We start from the raw sequence: 20,319 nt of genomic DNA on the forward strand, positions 1-20,319 counted from the left end.
CAATCCCTCATCTGCTCACCAAATTCTGCTCACTCTGTTCACCAAATGGTGGAATCCCAGCCTTTTTAGTGTCTCCTGATGAAGCACTTGTTCCATCCCATAATTGTCACCGAGGCTCATGCTACAGTTTCTAAGACTGGCTTATAGCGTCTGGCTGGAAACTTGTCAAGCGCTATATCTAAATATAAGCCAGGATTCATTTCATAGGTCGCATCGCTTGCTCACATTTTAGGTGCAGATCTTCCCAGCTCTGGGCTTCTCAGCAAGAAGCAGCCCATTTTCATTCCAATTATATATTTTTTTTTTTTTCATTCCAACCCATTTTAGCAAAGGAGTTTTGCTGGAGAAACGGCATCTTGCAGAGCAAGCCACGGAGCGGTGGTGACACTCTGTGGCCCTGCAGGAAAAGTGCACCTTCTGAGTTCCCCGTTTTTCCAATTTATCAGGAAGGCGGTGGTAGCAAATGAACCCCATGCACAGGTGAGTAAACAGCTCTTTAGCATAAGGATGGGTCTGCATACGGTGCCCTACAGATTCATATAGTACAAGCACATAAATGGACACCTAGCCTACGAATCTGCATTTGCCTTCTTTCCCTTTCTCACACTCATTTACTCACTTCAGTCTGGAAGTGAGACCATCACCTTCAGGTACCTCAGAAGGAAAACTCTCTTGTGGTGGGGAAGACTGGAGTTTTCATATGCACTGTTAGGGAACATGGCAGCTTGTAATGTATTCAGCCCCAGCCACCAAGAGCTAATCCTTAGGTCTGTACTATGGAGGTGCAAGGGGACCCAGAAATCTGGTTCAGACCGACCTCCAAGCCTGGGATGCCTTCCTGCTCAGAGAAGAGGTTGACATTAGTCCCAATTTACCAGGACATATATGTGGAATAAGTCTACATTGCAGTTACTGCAATGTACTTCTTACAGGCTGCCCAGATCTCTGTTTTTGGTGTCCACACCTTCCCACACACAGACACCAGCCCATCCACAGCCTCACCACGACGCTGGATCTCCTCAACAACCTCCTGCTAGCCCTGGCCAGTCTGGCTGATCACCATCTCCAGAAGGAAGAAGCTGGACAGGAGATGATCATAGCAACCCCAGGGTCTAATTGCCATTCTGTCCTGTCTCTGAGCAAAAGCTCCTCTGACTGTGCTAGTTTCTAAGTCCTCCTCCGACCTGTCCAGCCCGGCATTTCAGACAAGCCTTTATATACCACCACCTCTCCCATATCCCTGCCCTACACGTTATTTCCTGCGTGACTGATCCTAGTGTGAATCTGCGCTTCCTACCTTTACAAGGTTTCTCCAAGTTTGCAAGCTGAGAAAGTAGAGAGACTGCAACCACATGTCTCCTCATCTTTGTTTCCCATCCCTCAGAAAACAGGTCAATGCATGCCAAACCACCTTCCTGCTCCCTGCAGAGGGTGGGAAGTTAGAACACATAAAGGGAAGATCAGAATGCTTTGTCTGTGGGTGAGGAGCCAGCACCAGGGGTCAGTTACCTGCAGTACCCTGAAGGCACCCAGCTCCTCACCACCACCTTTAAGATGTGAACTGCATATGAAAAGAAAGTCAGGTCAAAAAGCAAAAGCTCTTGAGTATGTCTACTTCCAAGTGTTACTGGGCCTGGCCATCAAGACAGTATCAACTACATTGCTTATCAACATAAGAGAGAGTGTGGGAATAAGCCCACTGTGTGGCAAACTGTACATCACAAGAAGTCACAAGTTTTAGAGTTTTTCTCAGGAAAGAAGCCACTTTGAATGTCAAAGGTAAGCCACATTCCAGGGCCTCTACCCTTAAGTTGAAACAAACCACATGAACAAAAGAAATCCAAGCATGCTTTAAAAATTACTTACTCATTTATTGCATGTCTTGGATTTAACTGAGGGTTGATACAAACACCTTGATGCAGCTATTTGACCTTGGTAGAAAACTAACCTATAGGATAAGATTAAAAATTAGCAAGCCATCACATGTGAGTCTACAGGTATGCTTACCTTGCACACAGAGACAGTACAGATCGTGAGATGGATCCATGGAGTTTCACATGGTTCTCAGTAGTAGCTACTTTAAAAGTCTGTTATTATCCTGCAGCTACAAGAGAAAAATCTAGGTCAATGTTCACCTCAAAAAGGAGGAAAAAAAACTTGGAATAAACCTTAGACTCTGTATACATTGTCAACAGTCCCCAGTAAGAAGCCTTACGATTTCAAACTACAGCTCTGCAGTTTTGTATTTCTTTCCTGTTTTGGGGCAAAAAATCAGAGAAATACGGAAGGCAGATTCACAAACCATTGCTCTGTCTCCAAACTGGAGCATGTCAGTTGAGCATACACTAATATGCATGAGTCAGGAAAGAAGGCATGTGTCCAAGCTTCCGGGAGAGTTTGCAACTGAGTGACAACAGACAACTCATTCATCCTGTGTCCTAACTTCTCTCTGGATGAGGGCTTCTTTCAGTTTTCCCTACGACCATTGCAGAGGCTCTGTGAAAGCCTACAAAGCTGATCTCTTCTGCACCCTCTAGAAGCAGTGTCGTCTTTCAGTCCTATTTGCACAGTACTGGCAGATAACCACAAAGGCCCAAATAAGCCATAGATATCAAACCTTTACAATTTATCAATGCTTCAGCAGATCCATACCTGTTTATTGTACAAACTGTCTTCTTCGAGTATAGATATTAAGTATGCTATATATTTTTTGTAATAGCATCCTAACAAGGTCAGAATCCATTTGGGGCCATCTCATGTTCTTACAGTCCTCCTCCTTTTAAGGGGCCTACTTCCCACTCCTTTTAAGAACTTTTCTTTGCAGAAAAATCCCTTGCTATCTGAGATGCTAGTTACCAGATTGCCTGTTAGCTGCCTCCTGTCCTCTTCAGGACTTTCTTTTTTGCAGGCTGAAGCTGCAAAACTTTGCAGGAAGTTTCTCAATTGCCTCCAGGCCATCCAGGCAACCAAGACCCACACAGCGGCTGTGATGAGGTGATGGGAGGAAGTCTCCCGGCCATCTGGCAGCTACTCATACCCCACTGTTGCTTACACATAGCAAAGGTTCCTTTCTTGCACTGGAAAATGTTTCCTATGGATGTCACCAAGGACAGGGAGCACCTTTCTACAGCCAGCAGAACTGAGCAAGCGTCAGATTGCGCACCCAGCACAGTCTAGCCACTTACTGCGCTCCCTAATGTTTGCTCCAAGAGGCGAAGACCTCACTGACTTCTACCGTACACTCCTATCTTAAGGAAGCTTGCCACACAGCAGCTCATTTTCAACCCTCTGCTTTTGCCAGCTTCCTTGGCCCCTCTCATAGGCAGCTGGACAACATCGATCTGATTTGAAACCACAGCCTGGAAACATCTGTTTGTATTCACATTTCACATGCTTCATTTCCTTACTTACCTACCCCACACAGGTACAAGATGGCAAGACTTCCTATCATCAGAAGGAGAGGAAGCTTGATGGGTCTGTTTCTATTTAGATCTAATTTCACGACCATCTGATGACATAGACTGTAAAACAGACCCTTGACACGTCCATTTAGAGGCAGGAGAGCCTGGCTCATGGGCACACTGAGTGCACTGGGTTACAGCCTTCGGTTTTTATTTATAACCTCCCTACCTGAAGTTCAACCAGATTAGAGGACCTTCCTCCTGAAGCTCCTTCAGTCCAGCCCAAATACCCAGAGGAAGAAACTTGCCAGGAAGGCAACGGGGAGATTGTAGGACCCACTTTGCTCCCTTGTCGTTTCCTGTATATTGGCAGAGCACCATCAAACAGTACCTATTGACTTTCACGATGTCTTGGGCAGGAGCAATGCTAGAGGAACGCTCCTTGGAGGCCTCTTCCAGTTGCTTCATATTTTTGCTTGCTTGAACTCAGCCGTGTCCTCTTTTTGTATCAGTTGTCCACAGAATGACTTGGTTCCTTGGGTATTCTACCTCCCCTAAATGCTTGTTAGGAACTGCTGTGAGACTTTTATTTTCCTTTTTTCCTGTCCCTTCTGGACAGCCCCAAGAACAATGATGAGGAGCGGAGGAAGGGCTGGGTCTGCCTACTTTATGGACATATCGCTTTGAATGGTCAGAGAAAAAATAGATTTACTGTCCTCTTGCAAGCTATGTTGATCAGGCAAAGGGCTGCTACACAGGGATCCCCCAAACAACCCTGGTCACATCATTTGCTTCACTTTAGATTCCTTTTTCCCCCTTTCTTCTCTCCTAGGTACTTCCTCTTTAGAAGCATTGCCACCTCCCAAACACACAGCCAGTCTTGTTCACTTTTTCTCCATTGGTCCTGGGCTTGTTGATGTCAAAGCCTTGTTTCATATCTATGGCGTGACTGTCCTGGTAACTTCTCCCTAATCAGCTCTATAAAACAAGTACCCATTTTTTCTTAGCTACTATCCCACCTTTTATGCGTGTGTATTGGGTTTGCATGGCAAGGTTTTGGTAGCGGAGCGGCTACGGGGGTGGCTTCTGTAAGAAACTGTTAGAAGCTGCCCCCATGTCTGATAGAGCCAATGCCAGCCGGCTCCAAGACAGACCTACTGCTGGCCAAGGCCAAGCCCATCAGCGACGGTGGTAGCACCTCTGTGATAACATATTTAAGAAAGGAGAAAAACAACTGCGCAACAGCAGCCGGGGAAGAGAGGAGTGAGAATATGTGAGAGAAACAGCTCTGCAGACACCCAGGTCAGTGAAGAAGGAGGGGAGGAGGTGCTCCAGGTGCTGGAGCAGACATTCTCCTGCAGCCCCTGGTGAAGACCACGGTGAGGCAGACTGTGCCCCTGCACCCATGGAGGTCCACAGTGGAGCAGATATCCACCTGCAGCCCCTGGAGGACCCCACACCGGAGCAGGTGGATGCCCGAAGGAGCCTGTGACCCTGTGGGAAGCCCACGCTGGAGCAGGCTCCTGGCAGGAGCTGTGTACCCGTGGAGAGAGGAGCCCACGCTGGAGCAGGTTTGCTGGCAGGGCTTGTGACCCCACGGGGGACCCGCGCTGGAGCAGTCTGTTCCTGAAGGACTGCACCCTGTGGAAGGGGCCCATGCTGGAGCAGTTCATGAAGAACTGCAGCCCGTGGGAAGAACCCACATTGGAGAAGTTCATGGAAAACTGTCTCCCGTGGGAGGGACCCGCTGGAGCAGGGGAAGAGTGTGGGGAGGAAGAAGTGGCAGAAACAACGTGTGATGAACTGACTGCAACCCCCATTCCCCATCCCCCTGTGCCACTTGCGGGGAGGAGGTAGAGAAAACTGGAGTGAAGTTGAGCCTGGGAAGAAGGGAGGGGTGGGGGGAAGGTGTTTTTAAGATTTGGTTTTATTTCTCATTATCCTACTCTGATTTTGATTGGCAATAAATTAAACTAATTTCCCCAAGTCGAGTCCGTTTTGCCCGCGATGGTAATGGTGAGTGATCTCCCTGTCCTTATCTGTCCCACGAGCCTTTTGCTGTATTTTCTCTGACCTGTCCAGCTGAGGAGGGGAGTGATAGAGTGGCTTTGGTGGGCACCTGGCATCCAGCCAGGGTCCACCCACCACAGTGTGCTGCCTTGCTCATGGCACTGCATATCCCAATGAGCCATCTGCATACACTCTACTCTCCTGTTGCGTGTGTTGCAACCTGAAATTCCTCAGATTGTTATTTTTTTTTTAGTAGTGCCACAGGTAAGGATTAGCCATTTGGGTTAAGGTCTTAACAGGATGGGACTGGGTGTTGCCAGAGTCTAAACAAGCACAGTGACTGAGGCTGTTGAATGATCCATCCAGAAGGCCTGGGCACAAGTAGTTGAAATGGGAAAACTAAACTCAGTTTTGTGGGAAGTGGTTATGTAAGTCGGAGTCCAAGACAGGGAGATGATGATCTCCAAAGAAAACAGGAAGGGCCTGTTACAGTCACTCTGCATTTTTTCCGAAAAGAAGCGGGGGGAAAAGGAAAGTGATACCACAAATCCCACCTATAAAGACAGTGATTTCTGATTGTTTACAGAAAAAGATGAACGTTGAGTAGTGGTGCAGGATATAAAAGATGATAGTAAAGAAGATGTAGTTAGGACTGAATATATAGTTCAATGTGGGATGCCTGGCAAACAAACAAAAGGGGACCATTACAATTCAGAGGGACAGATGACAATGAAAAGGACACCAACTGCAGAAACATACACTATGTGTGAAAATTTTCTTTGACTAAAGGGGACACAGAGACATGCAAAGTAAGAAATGAACTAAGAAAAGACAAAAGTAGAATAGAAAACAAGAGAAAGTGTAAGCAGGGGTCTTGGACAGATGGGAAAGAGGCATATACGGCAGACAGGAGGGTTAGGTCAACTAGGGAAATACACATTTGCTAACCACTAAAGTGAAGAGAGAAGAAACACCGGAGTGGACAGAATGCTTGGGCAGGCAGAGAATTTTGGAAGAGGCAGGGACCTCTTGGGGAGCAAAAGTGCTTGGGACAAGCAGCTCTGGCAGCAGTTTAGGCAGGCCACGTGGGCAATGGGGACTGGCAGTTGGGGTTACAGTGTGGGCAGTGGAGGAGCAGGGCAGTGTGAGGGGGAAGCGGAGAACCAGGAATCATTGCTCCTCGGCTGCATGTAGGGGTTGACAAGGAATACTGCTGGGCAGAGGAGAGAGTGTCCCAGGACCAGGGGGTGGGCTGGAGCCTTCGTGAGAGTGTTAGTGGGTCTCAGAGCAGGAGACACCCTGAGAGAGAGAGGATCGTGGCACAGGTGGTAGAGGGAAGGAGAAAATGAGGTATGTGAGAAGGGGAAGGAAGGGACTGGGGGAAGTGGGGGTGAAGGCACAGACACTAAGACCAGGCAGAGGTCTTAGGGCAGCTTGGCAACCAGAGAGGAGGAGACTAGCCACATTGGCAGGGTGTGGGGGAAGCAAGGTTTTGCCTTGCTCCTGGGTTCCCCAACACCTAGAGCTCCATCCCAATGTCCCTACTCACCCAAGAGGGCCCTGTCTCCCTTCCCCAACCTACGTACCCACACAGCCCACCTGACCCAAGTCCCCAACCTCTCCCTCTCCTCCTCTCTCCTCATTTCCCCCCTCTGCTGCAGGATCCCCACTTCCAAGAGGGAGGGAGAGAGGGAGAGGAGCAGTTGGAAAAGGTTTATTCCTGGGTCAGGGCTGGTTAGTTTTAGCCAGGTAAGGAGAATTTCCACTGTTGGGTTGTTGGGGGGTTTTTTTGCTTGGTTTATATGGTGCTGTTCAGACCCCTAAAAGTGTTATCAAGGTATGTCCTATTCTTTCTCAGCCTGTGATGCTGCTATCACGCTCTTTCACGGCCAGGGTACATAATGAGTTGTTATCTTTTTTGGATTCCAAGGCTATTTTCCAAGTATATCAGGAGTTGGTGTGTGCAGACGGAATTCACCCACACTGCAATTTTCAGGCACCAGCAGTAAAAGTGGTGGGCAAGCCCCCTACAAGGCAGAAAAGGTGAATTTGCAGGTACAGTCAACTGCATATGGGATTGCAATATCTTTTCTCTGCTGTCTCCAGCTGAGTTCAGGTCCACAGGTGGGATGTGGATTGAAAGGTCTCTGCCTGCCTCTGCCACTCCTCCTAGCTAGACTGTGTCAACCCCAAGGGCTCTTCTGCAACTCCTGGACCCTTTCAGACATGTAGGCCCTTTTTTCATCTTCCAGGCTCATATCTCCTGGGCATCATTTGTTGCTCAGTTTGTGTCTTGAGGGAAGAGCGCCCTTTTCTAGCCCCAGCTCCAGGACCACACCCGCAGTGCGGGACCTACGACGCCATTCAGGTACTACCCCAGTCCTGGCGTTAGAAGATGGTGACATGCAGCATCATTCACACAAGTGTTAGTCTACCCTATATCCATAGTATATGCACATGATCTTCATCTGCTAGCTTTCTGAGGTTGTCTTAGCTAGCTGCTTGATCCCCTTCCACAAGACAGGTATATAGAGGAAGGTGTAAGGACATCAATACCCATTTGCCATGTCATCAGGAAGGTAACTGTCATAACCTCAGGAAGATCATAGACAGTTCACTACATCGTAACATCTACTAATGTGTTCTGTTTGCATTAAACTTCTACAGCAGCTTTAGCTTTGCATGTCCTGCATGCACACAGAGTCCATCACTGCTTCATATTGCTATTTCTTCTTATGAAAGGTAACTGAATCACTAAAAGGAGATTACAAATATTTGCTTCCAAAAAAAAGGAAGCACAGGCCATATAAAACCAGCCCCACAAACACAACCAGATCTAACCCCTTTGGCATGGCTTGGCAGACTTGCTTTTAAAGCACTAGGCATTGAAAGAAAATCCTGGAGCCCTTGATCTAATGGAACTGGGATCTGAAAGTGAGATCTGCAGGATCATGCCCTTTTTGAGTTTCTAAAATACTCCTGCTTGACAAAGAAATGGAAACAAACAAGGGGCCACACAACATGTAATGAATTTGAAGGGGATGTTATTTTGGTCTCATGGCCTCCCCTCATAAGGCACTGTTATACAATCCTTTTCTGTCTGGAAGAACTGGTAAAGTAGTTCTCCCTTAGCCTCCCCTTGCCTGTTCCTACTCTTCAATTGTTACAGAAAGATGATTCACAGGGCTATGTAGTGAACCAGATCAGGGTTAAAAATGCCTTTTTTTTGCTTGGAGTTTGGTTGCAGACAAACTACTGGGTTAACTCGATTGAGAAGGTAGCCCAGAGATGGGACTCGGGAAGGAGAGGAAGACTTAAGCCACTATGGTGACCAAAAGCGAAGTATGTAACCATGACCTAAGTAATGCTTCTCTCTTTTTCAGACATTAAAATCTGTGCAGACTTCATCAGCTGTCAAGTCACTGCCTTCTTTCCAGGTTCCACATACTTTATTTCACTTGATCCCAAACTGCTGAGTATCAAGCCAGATTTCACATAGAAACTTAGGGCATAGATGAAAGGAAGTAGGGTGCGTCCAACACAGCAGGGAGGTGGAGAGCCAGAGCAATGAAGTTTTCCTCACGGAAGCAGAAAACTCAGATTATTGGTTGCAGACCCAGGGCATGCTAGTAGGAACCCTTCTTTGAGACATCTGTGGAAAGAGAGACCAAGAAAAGGCAAAGTGCCTGATGAATTTTTAGGAAGCTGTTTAAGGACTAGGGGATGAGTTGCAATATCTTTTTGTCATTGACATAGGCATTTCCAGTTGCATTCAGATTTGGGATGCTGTAAGGACTGCACATGTGAGGAATGGATGGAAATGGAATAAAAATAGATCCTTTTAACCTTCCATGGTATGCTTAAGCTTTGGTCTGCGTTGAGATTATACTTGGACTAGAAACTGTGCCCACAACTAGTACAGTAGATCCCAATTCAACCTGCAGTCCAAGAAAGCTCTACAGCACATGATAGAATTAAATACAGAGCAAGAGGTGGGCTGCTTTGCTTGCTTACCACCAGTCCTCTGCTCTGTTTCAGCTATTCCCACCCTGGAAGCCTGTTAACACTAACCTGAACTGCAAGGGAAAACATATTCTGTTGCTGTGTGGTCATCTGTAGAAACAAAAGAGAAAAGGTGGTGAGCTGCAGAATTGCATGGTAGGGTAAGGCCAAGCTTCTTTGTCTTTAACACAACCATCCCACTACCTTAATTTTTTACTCTTCACACTGTGAATGCAGGAACAGAAAAACGTCTACAGTGGGTCAGAGCAACAGTCTGTCTCCCCAGCATGTCTCCCATACCGCTGTAAAGACCCTCTTATGCATTGCAATACCTTCTAAAGCAAGGACATTTTTGTAAACAGAGAAGCTTTCAGTAGTGTGTCCTGATAGCCTTGCTTTTTTACTGATAATTAGTATTATCATGTCAGAAAACAATTTTTAAATTGTATGTACTAAGCACAGAAATTCTTGTACAGGATGGAATAGCAAAGAGAGAACATATTAGGTGACAATATTCAGCTCCGTAAAGGCTGGGTTAAGAAGTCTCCTCCTCTTCTTGACATGGTGTGGAAGGGGGAACGAGAATGGAATTCAGTATACAACATGTAGGCCTGTGGTGCTGCTTTCTAAATCTCTAGTGGCAGTTCATCATTTTGTTCTCAAATTTTTTTTTTTTAAATAATTCTTAATGTTCCATCTGCTGTTTTGGCTCGTACTGAGCATGGAATAATCAGAGAGACTCAAAATGACTCCAAGACCTCTCTTCTGTGTGCTCATAGTTCATTTAGAGCTTTAAAGAGTAAGAAATTATTTTCCTGTTATCATCTGAGACATGGAAGCACCCAATGGATGGTAGGATTATTACACTGTACACGAAAAGCATAGAACTAAATTCTGCCTTCTGGTGGATCAGGGTAGCAGTATGTAACACTGATTTTAAATAAGTGCCTAAGTATTTTCAAGAGAGCTAAGGAGCTGGAGGAGACATGGTAAATTGACAGAGAAGCTTTCTTTCCATAGAGACGTAACTTGAAGCTAAAGGAAGTCAAAAAACACAGTCACTTTGAACACATACACACCACAACATAATCATAGTGCCAGGCAGTCTCATCTCAAGAACAGAAAAGCAAGTGATTCTGCTACTTGAATGTAGAAGTTTTGTGCAGAGGAATCCCAAGCAGGAGGAAGTGCACTGGAATAAGGGAGATAAGGGAATAAGGGGCATAGACAGAACAGTGCCTGAGTGGGGGGTGTAATAGTTACTCTTTGCCTATGTCAGAGAAATCTCACCTGGCTTATAGTAGTCATAGACATGCACTGTTGCCGCTTTCAGGTTCTGCACTTCAACATCTTGTTCCACTGAGATATTAAGCTTCAGAGAAGTCTCACCCAGCTGGAGAGAAGAAGTGAGCAGAAATGTCCTGGCCATCTCAAAGTCATCTACATACCAACTTTATTTCCTCTGCATCAGAGATTTCTTTCTCTATCTTTCTAGGTTCTTCCACCCTCTACCTCTTTTGCCAAAATTTTAGCCTGCTTGACCAGCCTAGAGATTTGTATTTCTGATCTCTGAGAGTCCCAACGCAAAGTACTGCAGTTGCTACTACTTGAATGGGCAGCTCCCTGTGGTCTTCCTCTTACCTCTTCCAAGTAGATTGTGACTTTGTCTGGTTTTATCTCTGTCTTTTTCACCAGGGGTATCTTCTCCAGCTGTATAGGCAGACAAGAGATGAGCTTGGTTAACATCAGCTCATTGACCTTCCCTGTGGTCTCACACCAAGTTTGGTATTTGTCAGTGAACCACTGCTGACTAAAGCACTTAGCTGAGTCAGGGGAAGGCCTGTGCTCCCCAACTACAATGGCACTGAGATTGTTGGGAGTGCACAAAGCCTTAGAAAACACTTTTTCAGATTTGGAACAAGTGTCCTTGAGCCACGTTCCTACTTTCAGCACTTGTAGCAAAGAGGAAGATGGTTAGTAGGAGACTATGATGGATCTTCCTGGCTATCTCCTGAAACACTGGAGCATGTCATTGAACAACTCTATGGCATTCAACACCGCTTTATGGAGTATCCCTACAAATGGCACTGGCAATAGCAAAGGGTCTCAGTGCACCCCAGATTATTCTAACTAGGTGCTTTTCAGCTCCTCTCTGACCTCTTGCTGTGTGTGTGATCCTCACTACTGAACATGAAAAACTGTACAATCGGTTCTGCAAGTGGAAACTTGCCTTGTGAAGTAGCCCACTATATCTGCACTTGCTTAGTTTAGTTAATTTTTAGTAAGATAAGTAGCTACCATTCTGCAGCAGTTCTTAGGTGTTTGGATATTTCTGCCTGAGCTATGTCTGGAAAATAGATTTTCATATCTTCAGGGAAGGCCAGAGGAAAAAGTCTTACCGCTTTCACAGAGTTCTTCACAGGAATGAACCCTGACAGCATCTCCACATCCACCAGGGCCGTGTTACTGGTTTCACGGTCCCCTACGTAACTGAAAAAAGGCAGGAGAGAAGCACATTAGATGTGGAAGGCATCACAGCATTTCTAGGAGATACTAATGAACACTTCCAAACTCTGGCCTGCTCTACAGTGATGTGAAAGCTCAGCAGCGTGTCTAACTGATGGGAGAAAGGGACAAAAAGTCGCCCCCGTCTACTTGCTCAATATGGAGACAGATTGTGCCTCAAATGTGTTACGCTTAATCTTCATGCTTCCCACTCCAACAGCTGGAAGTGGTCTTTGATGTTAGAGGTTGAGAGTGGCAAGGTTGGCATCATTCTCTTTCAGGACAGTAGGGCATGGAGAATATGGACCAAGACACCCATTCTAGACAGATGCAAGCAAGTGAAATATGGATAGGGACTGGAGTTTCTGCTGTCTGGTTCCAGCAGAGGTTCACACTGCTGGAGAATGCACCTCAGGGCTGGTTCAGCCCAGGCTGCCAAGTCTCCCCCAAGGGAGGAGCTCTGGCTCTTGGGAATGCTGCCATCTCAGCTGCTGGTGCTCTGGGGACTGCGGAGCTTCTCCATGCTGACTGAGATAGTTGCTGTGGTTCTGCAAGCCGCTGCCAGTGCATTCCCATGCTGCTCTAGGCCTTAATTCCCAGTTCACAAGCCTCCTTGCCTTTCACTGTCATCTTTACATCTCTGATCTCCTGAGGAATCAGGGCTGCATACTGAGCAAGGGCCTGCAGGCTAACGACTGTGTCCTGAAGGTAGAGAGTCACTTTGCTGTGGAGCCACACAGTATAAGATCCAGCACACTAGGTCAGGCACTGCAGGAAGAACCACACTCCTCATAGCCCTGATTCACACTCCGACAGAAGTGGAGTCTATGCCACTAAGTGCATAGGTAGGGTCTATGCCACAGGCAGCAGGATGACTTCTGTTACCTGGAAAGGGTGGCTTCTGAGCCCTGGGGTTAGCAGTCCCAGGCCCTGGGTAATCCCAGTTACACCACACAGAAGAGGAGTTTCCCCAAGGCATTCCCCTTCCCAAGCAGGGCTCATGTATGCCTGTCTGCAAAGGGTGGATCTAGAGTGATATGAGCATGAAAGATGTGCACATCACTCCAGGCACAGTAACTCTCTCTTTCCCCCATGACTTTCCCCATCTTGTTACCTGTGTGGAGGCAAATCCACCAAAGGCATTTCTTTGTCCACTGAGCCAGTGCACAAGCTTGCTCACTGAGGCTTCATTGAGTGCCAAGTCTGGTTTGGAGACACGAGCCAGGAGGATGTAGGCTACTGTCTCAATCATAGAAGAAGAAGATTCTTCACTACTGGAGTGTGATGTCAGGAGCTCTGCTGATGAGGGGAGAAACATGTGGAAGAGAAGAACACTAGATCCCCGTGAATATCAGCTTCTCCTGCCCTGGCACCCTTCGAGGACTGGCAGTTTCCTGTACACCATGAGAAACGCATGTGCCTTGCTGGGGCACCTCAGAGTGCAGAAGCCAATCCTTCCTGTTGTTTTTGTACTCTGAAGGGCCAACCATCTATGATAGGCTCCATTTCTTCCTTTGAAACCACAGAGGGATCCAGGCCCCAAATCCTCAACCAGTTCCTCTAGGAAACAGTTCCCCTAGAAACTGATTGATCTGAACAGAGGCTTTTTGTTTGAAGTACAGTCCTAGTCTTACTCTACTCTGTGTATATTCAAAGTTATGTCCCCAGGCTACAGCATTTTTGCTGTTTCTGCATTTACCTAGGATAGTCTAACAGGGCTGCCTGCGCTGAAAAGCTCTAGGACTCATTTCCAGTCCGTTGTATCTATTGTACAAGAATCGGTCGCTCTTTGAGGGAGAATTGCTGGCAGGCTGCCGGAGGAGCAAGACTACCCAACTTACTTTGTTGGCATCCTCACTATGCCGTGCATAGGCTAGGACAATTTAAGCTAACACTGGGTTCTGACCTATGGTCCAAGCTCGCAGGCACTGAATGCATCTGAGTCTGGTTGAATATTTTGCTGCAGTGAGAGTAAGGGTGTAACCAAAATTCAGCTAAGAATTTAGCTTGATTGTGCCAGTGTAGACATCTTCTGCAATGGTACAAATGTGAAAACCTGAAATGCTTTTAAATTCAAAGTCAGTTTTCAGAACAAACTCTCAGTTTTGAAATAAGAATCACCAAATCACTCATTTGGTAAAACCAGCATAAAGACTTTAGAATTTAGCTCAGGGACTCTATGGACTGGTATTACTTCATTATGTTTGTCACAATGGAAGGTTTTTGCATAGGGATTTGTAATTTGTTATTTCTAAGGTGACATAAGCGGAACGATTTTTTCATGAAGTGGTAGAAGGTGTCCTGGAGATGCGGCTACAGATGACCTACAGATTAACCTGGACTCTTTAAAAAGCACCAAACTCCTGTTTGAGCTCCAAATGTAATCCTGTTAGTGAGGCTAACAGAATCCCAGCCACCAGGCCACGGAAGGTCTCTCTAGCCAGCAGAAGATAATCCTTTCCAGCAGAGATTCTCCAGCAGGCAAACTGGCTGCAGCTGGTGGCTGCAGTCACAGCCTCAGGCTCAGCAGGCAGAACACAGACACATTTAAATGTGTAGGACAACATCTTTCCCCCACTTACAACTCCATTGCTCTTGCCAAGTCATTGCTAACTATTATCAGTGGAAGCAAAAGCCAAAGAAAACTACCACTTGATCCATAGGCAGTTTGTAGTGCTCCATGCCCTAGGGCCTTAAGGGGACATTTTCCAAAGTGCTTGGTAAGTTAGAAGTGTCAGACTGACTGGACGTGGATGGGGATGTGCTTCAGTCACTTGTTCCATATGTACTATCTCAGAGGCAGCTCTGAATAAGTATTGCACTCAGTGTCTGCAAGTCTATTCCTTCCAGTTCGCCCACTAGCCACCCTGTGAAGCCAGCTGGGCAGCTTGAGTGGCTATGCAGTGAACTGTGCTCTGCACTGGTAGCTGGTCAGGCTGAAAAATCCTCTCTCGCTTCTTTCTTCTGTGTTATTTTTCAGTCCCCAGTGTAGTTCACCATACTGCCATACCAATGAACAGATGTGGGGAGGAACTTACTTAAGCCAAACCACGTAATATTGTCACTAACTGTTTAGCCATAGGCTTAGGTGCTTTGAAACCCCCACCTGGCATCCTCATTCAGGATAGAAGTCCAGTTTTTTCCAAGTTAAAGAGGCAAAAGGAAGAATCAAGCTCAGCAGCACAGTAGTAAAGACTCATCCACCCAAGGGCCCTGAGCTGAGTAGATGGGGAAGCAGTCAAAAGGTTTGAATTCTGCAAGTAAATGCCCTGACTAGCAGTTGAACAGACATGGTGAAGCAAGTTTCCTCTGCAAGATCTCTTGTACTATGTAGGAATTGCTGAAGAATGATGGGAGCACCACAACTCAAGTGAGTTCTTTGACCACATAAATTAAGCATGGATCACCTCTGCTGCTTTTGATTAGAAATTGTTTCCTGGGTCTGAGAAAACTAGAGACTTTCACAGCTTCAATAAATTACCATTTTCTGACATAAAAGCCAATCTGAGAATAGTTAAATTTCCCAAACCACTGCAGTTAAATCCTACAGATATCAGGCCTTAAACACAGTCATTCTCTCTAGAACCCAAAATCTTCTAAGCAGCAACAACCTACCAGTTTCCTTCTCTAACATATCCAGGAGCTGCTCTCTCATCTCCCTGTCCTTGCTCAGTGTGAAGACATAAGCCATCAAGGCCTTGACATAAAGGCTCGTCTTGTCAAGTGTTACGTTCTTGAGGCAATGTAAGGCATTATTCAGCATGGTGTCCTGAGAAAGGAATCCAAACTCAGTGAATTTCCTCTGGCCACTTTTTGTTGTGAAAATCTGTCCCCAACCCTCAAGCATCCCAGCTACATCCTTGATGTATTTCAGTGTTAGCATCTCTCTCGGAGCTGTGGAACATGAAGTAGAGTGGACAAAGCATCACTCACTCTGGGTTGAAAACAAAGATGTGACTGGACATATCACTGGGACAGGGGATTGTTAATACACTGGAGAACCCAGCTGTAGGACATGTCTGGTAAGACACTGGCTCCGAACTGTCAGATCTGCATGCTCTGGGTCTCGGCGCTCGAGGGGGTACGACGTTGTTTTCAGAACTGTACCAGTAAGGCTGGAATATCCGCCCATGGTGGCTATAACAGTCTACACTTGGCTTGAAGATCACTGCTTTTATTTCAGTTCTGAAGCAGGGCGGGGTTGCATACCTGAAAGGTAGTATATTTTTTTCTCCTTTAGCTATATTGGTCAGTTTAATTAAAACTATTGCCTCTCCCTGCAAGCCCTGAGCCATTTTCAGAGACAAGTGTTTCCCCTGAGATCAGTTGGCAATGGCAGACGCTCTGCTTTGCTGCAAATCAGGCCATTTCTACTAAGAACTTCTTACCAAGTTAAAAAGTTCCTATTGAGCTTGTTGTGTAGAAAGGTGGGACATGACAGAACCTTTCACCAATTCAAGCTGAGTACTCCCTGAAACTACAGACCTGGGGAGGAATGAAGGGTGGAGCACACTCCCAAGCCCGGCAAGAGTTCGGATGTGACTTACATTCTTCTCCAGATGGAGCTCCACCAGTGCAGCAGTGATATAGGCTGTTAATGAGATTGTATCATCCACACCACCCTGCAAGTCACACAGACAAACATCAGAAAGGGACAAAACCAACCATTGCTTGCCTGTCTTTGTATAGCCACTGAAACTGCCCATGGATGGCGTATCTGAGAGAGTACAGTAGCATGCCTCTGGGCATTCGTGGACATGTGGGGACTGAAGGAAAGGACTCCAGGCTCACTTACTGAATATCATGGAAGTCTGGTGTCGAGGGCAACCTCAGAGCCATATTGTGCGTACAGCCTAAGTGTGCCTTCTCATAGAAGGGCATGAAGCAAGCTGTTAAGTTATGTATTGTATTAAATATGTTACAACTGGACACTTGAACAAAGTTTTTATGATGCAGGATTTGCATACAAGAAGCAATGCAAGTTTACATACAATTCAGCTGACTGTGAGAAGCTACAGGTTGATATGGGTTAAACGTGGTCACAGGAGCCTCTTTTCCCATCAGAGGACATTGATTCTTGGGGAAGTTCTGCTTGTATCCTCAGACATGAGACAAGACTACATCTAAAATGAGGGAGGAAATTTGGGCTGAGATGCTGAAAAGCATTGTTCACACTGAATAGCAGAAACTGTGAAGTGTAAGGGGGTTGGGGGGGCAAAACCTATTCCAAAAAGTTCTGTTCAAATAGAAAACCCAAGATGAGAAATTAATGAAAGTCATACAAGGATGAACAGTCTACACGTATACTCTGGTTTTATTTTTTACTGCATCCAAATTTTAAGAAAAAGGGCGTAACCCTTTGCTTTGCTAAAATAGCAGCCTGTTTTCTTTCATAAACCTGCCTTGTATTTAATATGGGTGACTTTGCAGTCTGACCAATCTGGATTATTCTTACCTTTACAAAGACAATGAACCCAAGCATTGCCATACCGTACACTGTTTGGTACCTGAGCACTAGGGCATGTTCACCAAGAGTTTGGTACATTTCCAGCTACACTGCAGGGATCATTTTGGGGATGCCAGGCTCCAGGAGAAGTCATACTTTTTGGGCGGTGGAGGGACAACCGTGTCTTCAGATAATGCCATACTAGAGCACATAGTCAGGCCTATTTGGAGACTATTGTGCGTCATAAGGCATAAGAAGAGGGAGAATCCAGCCAGGGAATTCTAGACAAGCACTAAAATACAAAAATATTCCTCCCTGTGCCATTGAAGTGCCTTGGCACAATTATCCATGTGCCTTTTGGCTAGAGTAAAAATGAAGAAAGCCTAGCAGAGATTAAAAACTCACATAGAGGAAACACCTGCTGTTTTAGGCCATGTTTTTTCATTCTGCTCTGTGAAGCTGCCTTGGCTGTGCTAGGCCATGGGGACATTTTTTTGTGCTACTGTGCACAGTGGAAGAGCTTGGGTAAGCAACCCTGTGCCCCACGTTGTGTTCCTCCCACTCCCACTCCCACATCTGGCAGCCATACCTTCAAGTCATTGTTGAAGACCTTCCCCACACTCTGGAAGCAGCCACTGGGCAGCTGGTGCTTCTGCAGCCGGAGCAGAGCATTGTGCACGTGATCCTTATTGATATAAATGTGAGAGCTGGCTTGTCCAAAGGACCTGGCTACAAAAGCTGTCAGCCTGTGGTCAGAACACAAAGGAATCCCATGTCACAGCCGAGAGTCGAACCAGCAAGGATAATAGGTTTGGGATGACAGTGCCAACTCTGGTCACTCACCATGTGTTGCCCTGCTTGTCAGCTTTCCCAAAGGCGCTGTAGGAGCCATCATCGTGTTTGTAGAGCAGCTGATGCTGGTAACCTATGAAGGCAGGTGCCAGGACACAACTCTCAGTGTGAGGGCCTGTAGCATCTCAAACTGCATCCTTGCTGTGGGAAGAAGGCTTCACAGCAAAAGACTTCACCAGGTCTTACTGTCAGAGACATTGAGGCAAACCGACCACCTCGCAGTTCCCCATGCATCCCACAGCATCAGCGTGACAAGAAGCAGTCACACAGCATCACTGAAGTGTGCCATGTGGCTGCTTTACGTTAATAGAGCTGCTGTGTGCAAGTACTGTGGGTATCTGCCCTGCTGGTTTGCAGAATGGTGACGTGCTCACCCACCTCTCACGTCTGCCCGTGTCCCAGGGGACCCTCACAGAATGATAGAATGATAGGGGGCCGAGTGGCTGGAAAGCTGCCCAGTGGAAAAGGACCTGGGGGTGCTGATGACAGCCGGCTGAATATGAGCCAGCAGTGTGCCCAGGTGGCCAAGAAGGCCAACGCCATCCTGGCCTGTATCAGAAACAGTGTGGGCAGCAGGAGTAGGGAGGTGATGGTGCCCCTGTACTCGGTGCTGGTGAGGCCGCACCTCGAACGCTGTGTTCAGTTTTGGGCCCCTCACTACAAGAAGGACATTGAGGTGCTGGAGTGTGTCCAAGAGAAGGGCAACGAAGCTGGTGAGGGGTCTGGAGCATAAGTCTTGTGAGGAGCTGTTGAGACAGCTGGGGTTGTTCAGTCTGGAGAAGAGGAGGCTGAGGGGAGACCTCATCGCTCTCTACAACTACCTGAAAGGGGGCTGCAGAGAGGTGGGTGTTGGTCTCTTCTCCCAAGTGACTAGCGACAGGACAAGAGGAAATGGCCTCAAGTTGCACCAGGAGAGGTTCAGGCTGTATATTGGGAAAAATGTCTTTCCTGAGAGAGTGTTGAAGCATTGGAAGAGGCTGCCCCGGGAGGTGGTGGAGTCACCATCCCTGGAGGTGTTCAAGGAACGTGTGGACGTGGCACTGTGGGACATGGTTTAGTGGGCATGGTGGGGTTGGGTTGGTGGTTGGACTTGATGATCTTACAGGTCTTTTCTAGCCTTAATGATTCTGTGATTCTGTGGGTTGGAAAGGACCTCTGGAGATCATCTAGTCCAGCCCCCCCGCCAGAGCAGGGTCATCTAGAGCAGGTTGCACAGGAACGTGTCCAGGCGAGTTTTGAGTATCTCCAGAGGAGACTCCACAACCTCTCTGGGCAGCCTGTTCCAGTGCTCTGCCACCCTCAAAGGAAAGAAGTTCCTCCTCATGTTTAGATGGAACCTCCTATGACCAAGTTTGTGCCCGTTACCTCTCGTCCTGTCACTGGGCACCACTGAAAAAAGACTGGCTCCATCCTCCTGGAACCCACCCCTTAAGTATTTAAAAGCATTAATAAGATCCCTCCTCAGTCTTCTCTTCTCCAGACTAAAAAGACCCAAGTCCCTCAGCCTTTCCTCATAAGAAAGATGTTCCAGTCCCCTAATCATCTTCGCAGCCCTTTGCTGTACCCTCTCCAGCAGCTCCCTGTCCTTCTTGAACCAGGGAGCCCAGAACTGGACACAGCACTCCAGACGTGGCCCCACCAGGGCAGAGTAGAGGGGGAGGATAACCTCCCTCGCCCTGCTAGCCACACCCTCCGTGATGCACCCCAGGATGCCATTGGCCTTCTTGGCCCCAAGGGCACATTGCTGGCTCGTGGCCATCCTGTTGTCCCCCAGGACTCCCCGGTCCCTTTCCACAGAGCTGCTCTCCAGCAGGTCAGCCCCTCACCTGTACTGATGCAACCTGTACTGATACTGGTGTACTCACGGGCACCTTGGTGTGAATGCAAATAGCCGTAGGAGTGAGGAGAAAGGCTTTTCCTAGAGGGAGCCAATATGAAACCCTGTTTGTTTTTCAGCACTTCTGCTAGCCCTGTTGGGACTCAAAAAAGCACTTTTTATGGGACATACAGAAAGCAATAAGGCATTGAGGACAGAACACTGTCCGTATCTGTTTGCTTTTCCTCCACCCTCCACGCAGCCTCCCTGTTCACCCTGCACCTCGC

General features: G+C 47.0%; 1 protein-coding gene across 1 annotated transcript in view; it reads right to left on the reverse strand.

Moving 5' to 3' along the window:
• Window positions 1–763: 763 nt before the first annotated feature.
• LOC104257245 (alpha-2-macroglobulin-like protein 1) overlaps window positions 764–20,319 on the reverse strand; it is a 37,837-nt gene continuing 18,281 nt past the window's right edge. The window contains 14 exon segments of the mRNA XM_059816732.1: window positions 764–838; window positions 1,510–1,561; window positions 3,793–3,853; window positions 9,483–9,524; window positions 10,704–10,806; window positions 11,055–11,123; window positions 11,813–11,903; window positions 11,978–12,030; window positions 12,507–12,620; window positions 13,033–13,217; window positions 15,534–15,687; window positions 16,466–16,540; window positions 17,954–18,110; window positions 18,208–18,289. Of these exon segments, the coding sequence (XP_059672715.1) occupies window positions 764–838; window positions 1,510–1,561; window positions 3,793–3,853; window positions 9,483–9,524; window positions 10,704–10,806; window positions 11,055–11,123; window positions 11,813–11,903; window positions 11,978–12,030; window positions 12,507–12,620; window positions 13,033–13,217; window positions 15,534–15,687; window positions 16,466–16,540; window positions 17,954–18,110; window positions 18,208–18,289 (1,313 nt within the window).

The sequence above is a fragment of the Gavia stellata genome, chromosome 4 (genome assembly GCF_030936135.1).
Source record: "Gavia stellata isolate bGavSte3 chromosome 4, bGavSte3.hap2, whole genome shotgun sequence".
In the NCBI taxonomy this organism is placed as follows: Eukaryota; Metazoa; Chordata; class Aves; order Gaviiformes; family Gaviidae; genus Gavia; species Gavia stellata.